Below are 13907 nucleotides of genomic sequence, written 5' to 3'. Positions count from 1 at the left end.
CATGAGCAAGGGAGGGGCAAAGAGAGAGACGGAGAGAGAGAGAGAGAGAATCCCAAACAGGCTCCACCTCATCAGTGCAGAGCCTGACATGGGGCTTGAACCCACAAACGGTGAGATCGTGACCTGAGTCGAAATCAAGAGTCAGACGCTTAACTGACTGAGCCCCTCAGGGGCCCCTCCAGTGAACTTCTTATTTCAAATAATATCTTTCTCATCTCTGCAGAGGCCGTTGTGTTCTTGTCAAATTATCTTCTGTTCCTCTTCCTCTCACATTCCTGTTTTTCTTCAAATCCTTGAGCATATGTATGCCTACAACCGTATCGAAATCATGGGCGCCACTGGGAGCATCTTCACGGCTGTGTTGTAGCACGCGCTAGACTTCATTCCTGTGTGGCTTCGTACTCTCTGTTGTGTCACGTCTTTAATTCATCCACGCGTCCGTCCATCGGTGGACATTTGCGTTTGCGCGCCCTGGCTGCTGTGAAGACTGCTGCCGTGAACGTGCGTGTACGCGTTTTCACGTGGACATACGTTTTCGGTTCTCTGGGCATACGCCTCGAAGTGGAATTGCCGGGTCGTATAATCACCTTTGCGCTTAATCTCTCGAGGACCGCCAGGCGATTTTCCGCGGCGGCGCCCCGTCTTTCACCCACAGGCCGCCGCATCCGTTCGCCTTCCCGGCGGGCAAGGGTCTCACGTCGTCTGTCTCCCTGCCGGCACTCGTTCTTGTGTCTTTTCCACGGCAGCCGCCCTGTGGGTGGCCGACGGCTTTGCGACTGAAAGGGAAGGGGCCCCCGATTTCTCAGTAAGCGCTCCCGGTGGCGAGCAGCAGTCTTGTCTTTGTGACACCTGGAAGGAGGGGGCTTTCATCGCCCCGTCAGTCTAGATGGAAGGTCCCCACAGCCTGGAGGGCAGACAGGTGGGCAGAGCCGTGGATGGGCAGCAAACCGTGGGTTTTTTCTTTTTTTCTTAAGGGACTTTTTTTTTTTACGTTTATCCATTTATTTTGGGGGGGGGGCAGCAGAGGCCGGGGGGGGGAGAGAATCCCAAGCAGAGCCAGCCAGGCGCGCCTGTGGGCTTCTTCTGTAGCTGTAACCATTTTCTTTCTTTTTGTGTTTGACAGGTGCTCCTAAGGCATCGTGAAGAAGAAGTAAGTGAAAGTTTTCCATCTAGTGAGATCCAGAGGCTCCAGGAGCAAAACGCAAGCTTACGACGCGCTGTTGCGGAGATGAGGGAGGAAATGGAGACCCTGAACGACCAGGTTCTTCCTCCTGAGCAGTCAGGGGGTCAGCCCTCTGACCCCGCACAGCCCCTTCCAAAGGCAGCAGCTGAGGCCACGGCTCCTGGTGAGCCGGAGGGGGGGCGGGGGGTGGAGAATGGGGAGGGGACAGACCTCCAGTGGGTCCAAAACATGCTTCACTTGGAGTCTCATAGACGAACATCCGCTCTGATGAATTCAGAGGATGATAGAGGCTTCTCCTCCAAGGGAAGGGATCTTATGTCCATGTTTATACGTAGAACAGCAACTTTTTATCAATAAAGTGGCAGAAAGAAGGGAAGGATGTGTACTTGGCACTTGGAGCCTGGAGGCCACTTGCATGGGGAGGGGAGCGGGCACTGTGTTCTCCAAGAGGCGGGCTGTGCAGGCTGGCGGATACCAGGCCTCTCCTCAGGGCCTGTGTCGTAACGGAGCTGGGCTCCCCCCCACCCCTCCTGTGCACCGTTAAGAGGGGCCCCGGAGCAGTCCTGAGCGGAGGGCACCAGCTCACGACTCCACGCCTGAGACTCGTGCTTCCGTGTACGCAGGCTCGTGGGTCTGAGGGAGCACAGGGGTGCAGCCGTCCTCGGAGCGCGCCCGGCAGCAGAGGGGAGGGGGGCACTGGGGCCAGGACAGGTGTGGGAGGCGGGGCGGGGGGAAGAGCGGGACAGTGGGAGGGAGCCCCTATCTTGTGACGGGCGAGGGGAGTGTAACGCGCGTGCCGGTGTATTTATTGGGGTGTTTTGCGGCAGATTACATCATGGTCCTCGAAACAGAAATAAGAAATCTGAAGCATAAATTTGAAACCCTGGAAGGACAGGTAGAAGATGTGTTAGATCCTTCGAAGATGTCCTCATCTCACTCTGACCTTCAAGCCAGCGTCCACATCTTGGCCGAAGTGCCTGGTAAGAGTCCTTGTCTTGTCCTGTTGAATGCTTTGTTCCAGAAACACTCTGGTTTCTGCATCTGTTTTACATTGTTTTAATTGAAATATAAACCCCCAGAAAGTCCACAAAATGCAAATGCACGCATCAAGGAAAGATCGCAAACTACAGGTCCCCCCCCCCCCCCCCCCATTCCCGGCACCCAGGAGTCCCCATGCCACCCATTCTCAAAGTGTTTACACTCGTTTACCTCTCCGGGTGGGCACCTCCCTGCCCCACCCCTGCTCTGGTGCCACGCAGACACCCCCTTGCCCGGCTGGGCGCTGGCCCGGTGGAGAGCCCTTCTAGGGGGATGGACGCATCCCACCAGCTGGTTTCTGGGGCTGACTGTGTAGGAAGACAGGTGAAGGAGTGGGATGCTCCACCTACAGATCAGCTCGTCTCCAGCCAGGGGCCTGCTTGCGTTCCCAGTGCTGGCATCTTTTATGTCTTTTCCTTATATTACTTTTCCAGGCCAGAATCTCCAGTATGGTGTTGGTAACGGCTGACTTTCTTCCTGACTCCAGAGAAAAATTTCAACATTTGACTTTAAAGCCGCTAAAGGTTTTTTGGGGCACAGGGCCAGATTAAGGAAGTTCCTTTCTATTCCTGCTGTAATACATGGTTGTTTTTTACCATGCTTCTGCCAGTTTTTGCTTACTGTGTTTTGGAGCTTTGTTGTTGGTTGCATACACGTTTAGAGTTTCTGTGTTTGTGAGAGGGGACCGGCCCTGATAGCATCACGTAATGATCCTCTTTACCTGTTAGGGGTGCAGTGCTCTAAAGCCTGCTCTGTCTAGTGTTAATCACATCACTCCAGCTTCCTTTTGATTAGAGTCTGCTTGGTGTATCTTTATAATCCTTTAACTTTTAACTCCTTATATTGTGGTAAAGTCCCCTTCCTAAGGAAAAATAAAATACCTCAAGGTAACCGGGCTCTGTGTGTACATGACAACATCCCTCATGACCTTGTAACATGAGACCACTTAATCAGAGTGCATGTTCGCATGTTACCATATATAGGAGACAAAGAAGTAGAAAATATGTAAAAACTATGCCACGTGGCATTCAGGGGCTCATTTCTTCGGGTACAAACCCAACTGAACAGTTCTAGCACAAATAAAGTTGCTTCCCGGAAAGAAAAGCCTGGGTGTCAGACTCTCTGTGCGAGAATCTTGCTACAGCATCACATTTGAAATGAATTTCTTGTAGGCAGCATATAGGCAGGTCAGTTTTTAAAATCCATTTTGCTAATTAAGAAAAAATATTTTTCAGTTACGGTTTTCATTCTTTTAATGTTTATTTTGAGAGAGTGCATACATGCAGGGAAGAGGCAGAGAGAGAGAATCCCAAGCACACTTCATGCTGTCAGCACAGAGCCTGATGCGGGGCTCGATCTCACAAGCTGTGAGGTCGTGACTTGAGCTGAAATCTAGAGTCAGACGCTCAACTGACTGAACCACCCGGACACCCCATTTTGCTAATTTTTTTTTCTCATGTGCTAATATTTTTAACTGATAGGATTGATATCATCCACGCTTTACAGTCATTGTCGTGTTGATCTGAGCAGCCACTTCCTGCCCACTTTCTGGCCCACGCGTCTTCTTTCCTGTGCCTGTGGGCCACCCGAACATTGTTTGTGTTCCATTTTAATGTATGTGTCGTTTCTGAGTGTATCTGTCTGGGCCCCAGGGATCACAGCACGGCCACGTGACCTCTCGCAGCCAGCTCCCGTCAGCACCATCTTCCTGCCGTCAGGCCCCGTCCCCGCGATGCTGTCGTAAACATCACCTCTCCTATGTGGGGAACTGCTTCAGTCAGGATTAGCATTCTTGCTTTTAATTGTCAAACATAATTTTACTTATTTATTCATTTATTTATTTATTATTATTTTTTTTTAATGTTTATTTTTGAGAGAGAGAGAGAGAGACAGAGCATGAGCGGGGGAGGGGCAGAGAGAGAGAGAGGGACACAGAATCTGAAGCCGGCTCCAGGCTCCGAGCTGTCAGCACAGAGCCCGACGCGGGGCTTGAACCCACCAGCCGTGAGATCATGACCTGAGCTAAAGTTGGACACTCAACCGACTGAGCCACCCCGGTGTCCCAAATTGTCAAACAGAATTTTAAAAAAGTTAAGAGGAGGGGCGCCTGGGTGGCTGTCAGTTAAGCATCTGACTTCGGCTCAGGTCATGATCTCATGGTTTGTGAGTTCGAGCCCCCCATTGGGCTCTGTGCTGACAGCTCGGGGCCTGGAGCCTGTGTCTGATTCTGTGTCTCCCTCTCTCTGCCCCTCTCCTCTGCTCTCACACTCTCTCTCTCTCTCTCTCTCTCTCTCTCTCTCCCCCTCTCTCTCAAAACTAAATAAGTATTGGGGCACCTGGGTGGCTGTCGGTTAAGCGTTCGACTTCAGCTCAGGTCATGATCTCATGGTTCGTGAGTTCGAGCCCCGCATTGGGCTCTGTGCTGACAGCTCAGAGCCTAGAGCCTGCTTCAAATTCTGTGTCCCCCTCTCTCTCTGCCCTCCCTTGCTTGCATGCTCTCTCTCTTTCAAAATAAACATTAAAAAAAAAAAAAACCAAGGTTATTTGACAATAAATTTCATATATTAAAAAAAAAAAAAAACCAAGGTAGAGTCTGTGACGTTCACCTGGGCGTTTGCCCTTTGTGTGTGTCCTTGAGTCCCGAGGTTCCAGACTCCCTGTCATCAGCTCTTACGGCAGATGTGCTGATGACAAGCTCTCTGGTTTTCCTTTTTCACCTGTGTCCCTGCAGAATCTATTCTCTGGTATGAAAGTAGGAGTTGACGGTTCTCAGCTCTCAACCCTTAAGGTAATCGTGCCACTTCCTGCTGAGAAGCCTTCTACTGCCCAAACCTTTGTCTCCCACAAGCCACACACCTGTTCTGTCCACCTGCTTTCAAGAGTCTGTCATTCGTGCCCGAAGTCTGATGATGATGTGTCTGGGCACACGCTTCTTTGGCTTATCCTGTTTGGCATTGAATCTAAGGTGATTGTCTTTTGCCAAATTTGGGATGTTTTCAACCATCATTTCTTCAAGCGTTTTTTCGGCTCTATGCTCTTTTTCCCCGTAGGGACTCCGCTGACAAAAATGCTAGCTTTTTCTGTTCTTTTCCCGAGGGTCCCTGTGGCTCTGTTCCTTTTTCCAGTGCGTTTTCTCTGCTGTTCAGGCAGGTGATCCGTGCGTCTGTCCCCATGCTCGCCAGGCCCGTGTCCTCTCAGCGCTGCTCTGAGCCCACTGGGGGGACTTTTATTTCGATTTCAGTCCAAGATTTCCATTTTGTTTTCTTTGTACCTTTTATTCCTTTAAAACTTTTCTTTTTCCACCGTTTTAACAGTGAGTCAGCTTGCACGGTTCCTCATCCGGCCTGCTTATTCCATGACCCCGTGATCCCGACGTCTGCGTCCCCCTCAGCGTTGTCTTTTCTCATTGTGTCGAGATCTTCCTGGTTATCGGCGTGATGAGTAACTTCAGACTCTGGTGCTCGGGCCCTCCGACCCTTACCACGCCGGTTTTACTCCACTTCTGTGTTAGCAGGCCCCCCACCTCTCTGGGGCACAGGGCACGTCTGTATCCCGGCCTACTCTCTTGGGCTGGCTCTGAAGGACCACTTACTCTCCAGAGTCTTTGCCCTGCTGTTCGGCCGGGCCTGCACGGGTGCCGCCCGAGCCCAGTTAAGTCCTGGGCGGTTTCCCTGGCCCCGCAGAGCTCAGCTCTGAAAGCGTTGGCTGTCCGGATGCTGGCTGGTTTCCACGCGGGCCCCTCAGGGACTCTGTGGGCACACTGAAGGGATTCCTTTCTCTCGCTCCCCCTCTCTGCAATCCTCCCCACATGCTCTTCCCAGGAGGGGTGCAGGGTGGTGCGGGGTGGGCCCTTGTCTGTATGGGCCGCACCAGCGGAGTCTCCCTCGTCTGGGCTCCTGGTGCTTCTGGCTTGTGGCTGCTCTGGCACCAAAGCCCGGCAACACAGGAAGGAAGATCAGGAACCCGCGGCAGAGCGTCCCCTGAGTCCCCGCCCCTTGCCCCCCTGCTCCTTGCCCTCCCCCGCCCCTGGCCCCGGGCCCCACCCTCGCCCGCTGGGCACCCTCAGAGTCGCTTTGGGCTTTCAGCTTCCAGGAAGGAGAGGGACAGGGCATACGCTCATGGTCTTGTCCAAACAGCAGGCTTGCGCTGGGTTTTGAGTGTTAAATAGACTTAAAGTTCTGCAGTGGACCCAACATGGGATACATCCTTGTACTAATGTTGTTTTGAGAATTAATACGTTTATGTTCATGAGTGAGGCTGGTTTGTACTCTCTCTTACGATGCTCATTGTCAAATTTGGGGATCACAGTTATTCTGGCCTCAAATATATTGGAAGATGTTCCCTATTTCTCTGCTTTCTGAAAAAGTTTGTGTCAGACTGACGTCAGTTTTTCCTGAACCATTAATAGATTTCAACTCTGAACCCCCCGGTTTAGGATTTTCCTTGTGGGAAGGTTTTAAATTGTGAATTCAGTTTTTTTCACAGTTAAAAGATGATCCAGATTTTCTTTTCGGCATGCCACTTTTTGATATTTTATTAGAAAATTATCTGGTTCATCTAAGTTTTTTTTTTTTTTTTTAATTTTTTTTTTTTTAACGTTTATTTATTTTTGGGACAGAGAGAGACAGAGCATGAACGGGGGAGGGGCAGAGAGAGAGGGAGACACAGAATCGGAAACAGGCTCCAGGCTCTGAGCCATCAGCCCAGAGCCCGACGCGGGGCTCGAACTCCCGGACCGCGAGATCGTGACCTGGCTGAAGTTGGACGCTTAACCGACTGCGCCACCCAGGCGCCCCTAAGTTTTTGAAAATTTGGCATAAAATTGCCTGTAGTATTGTCCTAAAAGTTTTAAAAGCCTGTAGGATCTAAAGTAATAACTGTGTTTTCATCGATTGCGTTGTTTCTGTTGACTTTTTTTTTCTTCCTTAGTCTTACCAGGAATTTATCTTTAAAAAAAATTTTTTTTTTAACGTTTATTTATTTTTGAGACGGAGAGAGACAGAGCATGAACGGGGGAGGGTCAGAGAGAGAGGGAGACACAGAATCTGAAACAGGCTCCAGGCTCTGAGCTGTCAGCACAGAGCCCGACGCGGGGCTCGAGCTCACGGACCGCGAGATCATGACCTGAGCCAAAGTCGGCCGCTTAACCGACTGAGCTGCCCAGGCGCCCCAGGGACTTATCTTTTTAAAAAGCCTTTTCAAGGAGCCAGCTCCATTACACGTTTATTTTCTGTTTTCTCAGTATGTAGTATTACCTTTATTCTTTCCTTTCTTCTACTTTATTTAGTTGGCCTTCTTGTTTTTGAAATGGCTATTCAGCTCATTGACTTTTCACCCTTCTTTTCTAAAAAAAGCTACTATGGCCATAAATATTTTCTTAAATTTTTTTAAAATGTTTTTATCTATTTTTGAGACAGAGACAGAGCATGAGCAGGGGAGGGACAGAGAGAGAGGGAGACACAGAATCCGAAGCAGGCTCCAGGCTCTGAGTTGTCAGCACAGAGCCTGACGCAGGGCTCGAACTCATGGACTGTGAGATCATGACCTGAGCCGAAGTCGGACGCACAACCGACTGAGCCACCCGGGCGCCCCTGGCCATAAACATTTTCAAAAGGACAGTTTTCAATCCCTTCATTAAGTTTTGGTAAGCGTTGTATTAATGGTAACTCAGGCCAAAATAATTTCTTACCTCTACTGATTCTTTCTTTGACCTCTGGGTTGTAGGAACATTTTTTTCTAATTCCCAGATGACTAGGAGGCTGGTGCAGACTGGCCTCTGCAGACATTAGGTGGTAAGCTTCCACTGTTTTCCTGCAAAGATTCTTGCTTTCTCGATACTAGGGTTATACGTCATCTGTCGCCAGTGCCTCTCAGTCTGTGTTGGGACCACGTGCCTTCCACTCAGTCCTAGGAAATCTTCACTTCAGGTGGACACACGGTGACAGTAAGCGTCCCCAGCCCTGGATGGCACAGACGTCTACTCCCCAAAGAGGGCAGTTGCCTGGAACCTTCCCCAAGGGAAGGAGACCTGAACCTGACAGAATCCCTCTTTCTGCAGGAGGAGCTGTGCCGGCCGATGGCACACCCATGGGTCTAGCGCTCGGGAGGCTCAGAAACAGGACACATCTCCTGAACTTCCTGGTGGCCCGGCTCAGGCAGAAGGTACGGCCTCCCCTTTGACACTTGGGCTGGGCAGGTCTTTGGCTGGACCTCTTGGCCTCTCTGTGCCTCAGTTTCCCTCCCAGGAAGGGATTATTGTGAGGTAACATGTCCCCAGCAAGGTGCACACAGTAAGGCCCGGTCACCGAGAGGAAAGTCCAGAGGCGCAGCGCCCACGGTGGGGCCCACGCAGGACTGCTGCCCCCTCGGGACACGCCAGAGCACGTGGGGGTGCCCTGATGTGGCGCGAGACGCCTCGGAGGCCCGGCCCTTTCAGTCAGGCTGGCCGGCGCCCACTGTTTCCTGGGACGCAAGTTCTGCCCTGTCACACGTGTTGCCAGGGTCACGGCCTGCTTTATTGCTACAAATTCATAATTTCTCTTTTTTTAGAATTTTTTTTTCTATCGTGGTGAAATATACATAAAGCGTACAACTTTCAAGCGTACGTTCAGTGACGTTAACTACATTCACAACGTGTATAAACATCACCACTGTCCATTCCCAGAACTTTTTCGTCATCCAAACAGAAACTGTCCCCATCGAACACTGACCCCACATCCCTTCCCCCTGGGACGTCTGCCCTGCCTCCGGGAGCTGGACGACTCTCCCGTGAGCGGGGTCTGCGGAATCTGCCCTCGCGTGACTGGCTCATTTCCCTCGGCCTCACGTCTTCGCGGCTCATCCACGGGCAGTAGCGTCAACCAGTGCTCACGCCTTCTAGGGACGGGGTGATAAACCGCTGTGTTTCCCACACCGTCCGTCCTCCGATGGACACTTGGCTGCTCCCACGCTTGGCACTTGTGGAGAACGCTGCTGTGAACACGGTGTCCGAGCATCTGTTCAAGCCCCTGCTTTCAGTTCTCTGGGGTACGTGTGTAGGAGTGGAATTGCTGGGTCGATGGTGACTCTGAAGAACCGCCGAGCTGTTTTCACGAGCGGCTACACCGTTTGGTGTCCCTCTGGCTGCGTGTGAGGACTCCGGCGGCCCACGTCCTGGTTCACACCACCTATTTTCTGTCTTTTCGACTCTAGCCGATCCAGTGGGGCGAAATGGTACCTCACAGTGGTTTTGATTTTCATTTTTCCTGATGACTAATGATGCGGAGCATCTTTTCAAGGAGTTATTGGCCATCTGTGTGCATTCTTTGGAAAAATGTCTCTTCAAATCCTTTGCCCATCTGTAATTGGATTGTCTTTTTTATCGTTGGGTTCGAAGAGTCCTTCGTGTACATTGGATACTAGTCCCTTATCAGATGTCCAGTTTGTAAATTTTTCCTCCCATTTTCAGGCTTGTCTTTTCACTTCCTTGACAGTGTCCTTTGAAGCACAGGTTTTTAGTTTTTACGATTCCTGGTGTTGTCTGCGTTTTCTTCCTGCTTATGCTTTTGGTGTCGGGCCGCCCTGTCGCCTTCTGTGTGGATATGTTCTTCGTGAGGCAACAGAAAGGGGGAATTTCACACGGTCCTTGGAGTCCGTAGATACGTGACTCACACCACCCAGCGTGTTCAGACGCACCTCCGTACGCACGCGAGGGGAGGGGTCTCGGGACGCCGTGTACTTGCTGCCTCCCGTTCTGCCCGCTGCTGCAGTTTCGCACACAGGCGTGCACACGCTTTACGAACAGGAAACAAGCATTTAAAGCTTTAATTTCCTTTTGATAGTCAGAGAGCATGTGATTATTGTGAGGAAAAACGTCCACTTCAAAGTGGTTTTTGTTTCTATCTTAATTAACAGCGTCTATCCAACGGTCACCTTTTTTGATGCGTATGCGACAAATTCAAAGAATAAGATACTCACCAGGACTTCACTGTAGGAGTTCCTGGAATAGGAACACAATATATTTTATCTTCCTGAGAATAAAGTGGGAAAGTCAGAGTGTAGAGAGGTGCCATTCTGTCCGTTGGTTCCTTTTTCCTTCCTTGTATCAGCAGGAGGACAGATGTTGTCCAGAGAAGCTGCCAAAGTGAGGGGCTGGGCCCGGAGCTCTGGCCAGAGACCCACTTTGGGGACCTCACGGCTGCCCTGTGGCGACCAAAGCTGCCGCGCACGCCTGGCACTCCCCTTCTTGACCTTGCGTGCACTCCTGCCTTCTGTCTGCTCCCCAGTTGTCGGTCACCTCCTCTCGACAGCCTTGGCTTCACCCCTCCCACCCCCCCTCCCCCTCCCAGGCCCCGGATTGCCTGCAGGTGTTTGTTTCCATCTGTACTAGGCTCAGGAAGAGGGTTTGAGGCCTCTGCCTCCGCCCGGGCAGCTCCCGGCCTGGATGCTCCCCACCCAGCCTTGGAGTCCAACGCAGGCTCCGCCACAGGTGCCCGAGTCCACCCTGCAGGGGACGGGTGGGGCACAGGCCTGCGTGGCTACTGCGTTAAGCCAGAGAGGAGAGACTGACAAACGTGTTCCTTTCTGATCTTCGCATAGTGTCTGCTGCGCGCCTCTGCCCTTCTCCTGCTTCCCTGCCCTCTTGCCCTCTGGAGCCGGCACCCCTCCTAACGTTGCCCCTGAAACGGCCCCCCAGGTGCTGCAGAAACCCCTGGGCGCGGACACCGTCCAGCACGAGCTGCCCCACGAGGTGGGCCAAGTGCATCTGGAGGCTTTGGAGCTGCAGAAGCAGGTGGCCGAGCTCGAGGAGCATATCGGGAGCCACTGGCGGCTACGAGCCTCGGACCAGGTGGCCCTTGCGAGGCAGGTGGGTACCCCGCCCCACTGTCCCCCTCTTCCGACTGGCCGCTCGCACGGTCGGGCCTGGTCCTCGGCAGACACGGTGCCGGAGGGGTGCGGCCCCACCTCAGGCCTCCGGGCCCTGGGACCCTCCACTTAAGGCCAGCGTGGGAAACCCGCCCGTGTGAAGAGGGCTCTTCTGTTTCCCCTAAGAGGGAGTCCTTGACTCTTGCTAGGGCTTTGGGAAGCCCTGAAATGAAATGCAAATTGGGGGTTTTCCTGGTAGGATTTATCTCCCAGAGCGCTTGAGGCCACGGCCCCTACACACGTGACAGTGGGCCCCGTGTGGGTGTCACTGGGGTTCCCGTCATGGTCCCCGTCAGGCCCTCCGCAGCCAGTGCCCATCTGGCTCCATGTTTGAGGCAACGTTCCGAGCCGTGAGAGAGCCCTGCGGCCGCCGTCCCCGCAGATCTGACAGACCGGCCACTTTCCTTCTCACCGAAGGCTGTTGGAGATGCTGTTGAGAGCGCGCATTCCTTACTCTCCGTTACCTGGGGGGACCCGGAGTTCCCGCGGTTACCTGTGTTGTATGGTGGCCCGCGGTCACGACTGTACCGTGGTACCAGAGCGCGCCCAGAGCTCCGGGTGCGGTGGTATAGGGCAACAGTCCTCATGTGTCCCAAGCTGGGTCCCAGGGGCGGCACTGACGGGCATGAGTGGGACTCGGCCTCGGGACCACGTCCGTCACTGGAGGACTGGAGGGAAGGTGGGTCCACTCCCTGCTGGCGTGGAAGCGCCTGGACGCGCCTCGGGGCGGACAGCTGTGCGAGAAACGGCCCAGAGGGGAGGCGGGACACAGAAACACCACCCGGAGGGCCAGCCCTCCTGCCATCCCGGCCACGGGCCGCCTCACCCCGTGTCCACCGTTCATCTCAGATGCTGCCCGTGCACGGCCCCGAGGTCGGCTGCGTGGGGGTTCCCATAACACCCCTCGCCTGCTTCGCGGATCCCGCTTGCTTAGGGGGAAGAGATCCTACAAATCAGCAGCATTTAAAATCCAGATGTTTAATTCTGTGGCAGGCAGGCTGGGGCTGAAGCACGTGTGACCTTGGGGAGAAATCGAGGCACAGGAAACCTAGGGCCGGTCCCGGTGCCCAGACGAGGGCCGTTCCCGGGAGCGCCAGCATCTTGGCGGCCCGGAGCCTTGAGCGCTCCCGGTGCCGAGATCCTGTCTCCGAGTGTCTCGCTCTGAGAGGAAGCAGGATAAGTGGTGGGCTCCACCACGGAGACCCGGAAACAGGGCGATGGGACAGAAGGACGCAGGCACCCAAGGGCCTCAGGCGCTGGCCACAGAATAAGCAGGACTTGCAGCGTGGGGACAAGGAGAGGGTGGAGGCGGGAGGCTGGTCCCCCAGATGCGGAGGGGCCGGTGCACCGGGCAGCCGTCCTGAAGCAGAAAGGAGAACGAGGCTGCGACGCAGCACCCGTGACGCCTCGGTTACAAAGGGAGAGGGCAGCTTTCCAGGGGAGCAGCCCGCAGACGCTGCTTCCGAGGGGTATGCTCCCATCACGGACGCGGGGACAGACGGGTGTCCTGGGCTCCCGAGCCAGCCGCGCCCGGGGGTCACAGCCTGGCCGCAGACTGCAGCCACGAGCGACGCATTAAAACCAGCCTGTCAGGAGCCTGCAGGGACCCGGGAGACAGCTGTCACGTGGGGCTCTGTGCCCAGGGCGGGAGAAACCAGCTGTGTGGGACATGACCGGACGGCTGGTGAGGTCTGCGCGTGGCCTGTGTATCAGGTCGTAATGTTGCGTCCGGGGTAAACGTCGGTTGTTCGAAACCGTGGTTTGAAGAGAACGTCCGTTTTGGGGAGGCACGGACTGGAGCATCCAGGTGTCAGGGAGCCTGATGTCGCCAGCTTAACTGTCGGCGGATCAGGGAGCAACCCGTAAGGTGAGGGGGCCGGTGGCAACGGAGCAGGGGGGTCGGTGCCGCCAGGGCACTGCCCTCGTAGCTCCCGTGCGAGTCTCACGTTCTCCCGGGTGGAGGCGGGTCCCACACCCCCCGGCCCAGGACAAGGGACCGTGCAGAGCTCAGTCACCCTCCCCAAGGGCAGCAGAGACCACTGCCCGCCCGGCACCTGCACATCCCTGCAGCTGTCCTGTCTCCGGTGACCCCCGGCCCGGGGGGATTGACTGAGGCCCAGGGGTCTCCCTGCCAACCTTCCTCCCAGTCCTAACGACCCTCCAGCCCCGAGCACAATGGGAGGGACACTCTGGGTCCACTGGGGGGCAGTGTTGGCTGGCAGTCCTCCCTGCCGGCTCTGCCTGCAGCCTTGGCAACCCTCAGGAGAACCCGCGGGAGCCAGCCGCCCTGGCCAGCGCCCCTCTGCAGCCCGGGTCGGGGCTTGCTCTGACAGCCTCCCGAAGGGCTTCTCTGTGGAGCCCGGCGGCCGCTGCCCTTGGAACAGAGTCTGCACGGGGACGCCTCCCTGGCCAGGATGCTGGGAGCACACCCACAGGGCTGGCGTGAGGGGCCGCCTGGGCCCCAGCCCGCAGTCGCTCGCGAGTCCCGGAATGTGTGGTCACAGGCGTCACGTCGTGGGCGTGGGCAGAGCATAGAAAGAGATCAGAGCAGTTGGGTCAGAAACGGAACCCAGGACGGCCCCCGGCTGGGGGACAGGGCTGCAGAGCCCACTGCGCAGCCACGGGGGCTAGAGCTGGGCCACTTGCAAGTGTGGCCCCCCCAGAACCTGGACACAGGCCCCCCGGTGAGGGCTCGCCTCCGGGCTCTTGCAGGGGGCCGCCTTGCCGGCTGCAGGCCTGCTCCCGAAAGTCGGTTTTCCCTGAGGCCTCTGAGCAAGTGTCT

At 54.8% G+C, this 13907-nt stretch overlaps 1 protein-coding gene across 6 annotated transcripts in view; it reads left to right on the top strand.

Moving 5' to 3' along the window:
• The window catches only part of CCDC57 (coiled-coil domain containing 57), a 104312-nt gene that overhangs the window by 41952 nt on the left and 48453 nt on the right, over positions 1-13907 (top strand). For all 6 annotated transcript variants that reach the window (XM_045489951.1, XM_045489950.1, XM_045489952.1 and 3 more), the window contains 4 exons: positions 1124-1346; positions 2011-2163; positions 8280-8383; positions 10896-11066. In XM_045489951.1, the coding sequence (XP_045345907.1) occupies positions 1124-1346; positions 2011-2163; positions 8280-8383; positions 10896-11066 (651 nt within the window). The remainder of the gene's footprint in view (positions 1-1123; positions 1347-2010; positions 2164-8279; positions 8384-10895; positions 11067-13907) is intronic.

The sequence above is a fragment of the Leopardus geoffroyi genome, chromosome E1 (assembly GCF_018350155.1).
Source record: "Leopardus geoffroyi isolate Oge1 chromosome E1, O.geoffroyi_Oge1_pat1.0, whole genome shotgun sequence".
Lineage (NCBI taxonomy): Eukaryota > Metazoa > Chordata > Mammalia > Carnivora > Felidae > Leopardus > Leopardus geoffroyi.
Note: the sequence above shows the minus strand (reverse complement) of the source record. Positions and strands in the feature narration are given on the sequence as shown.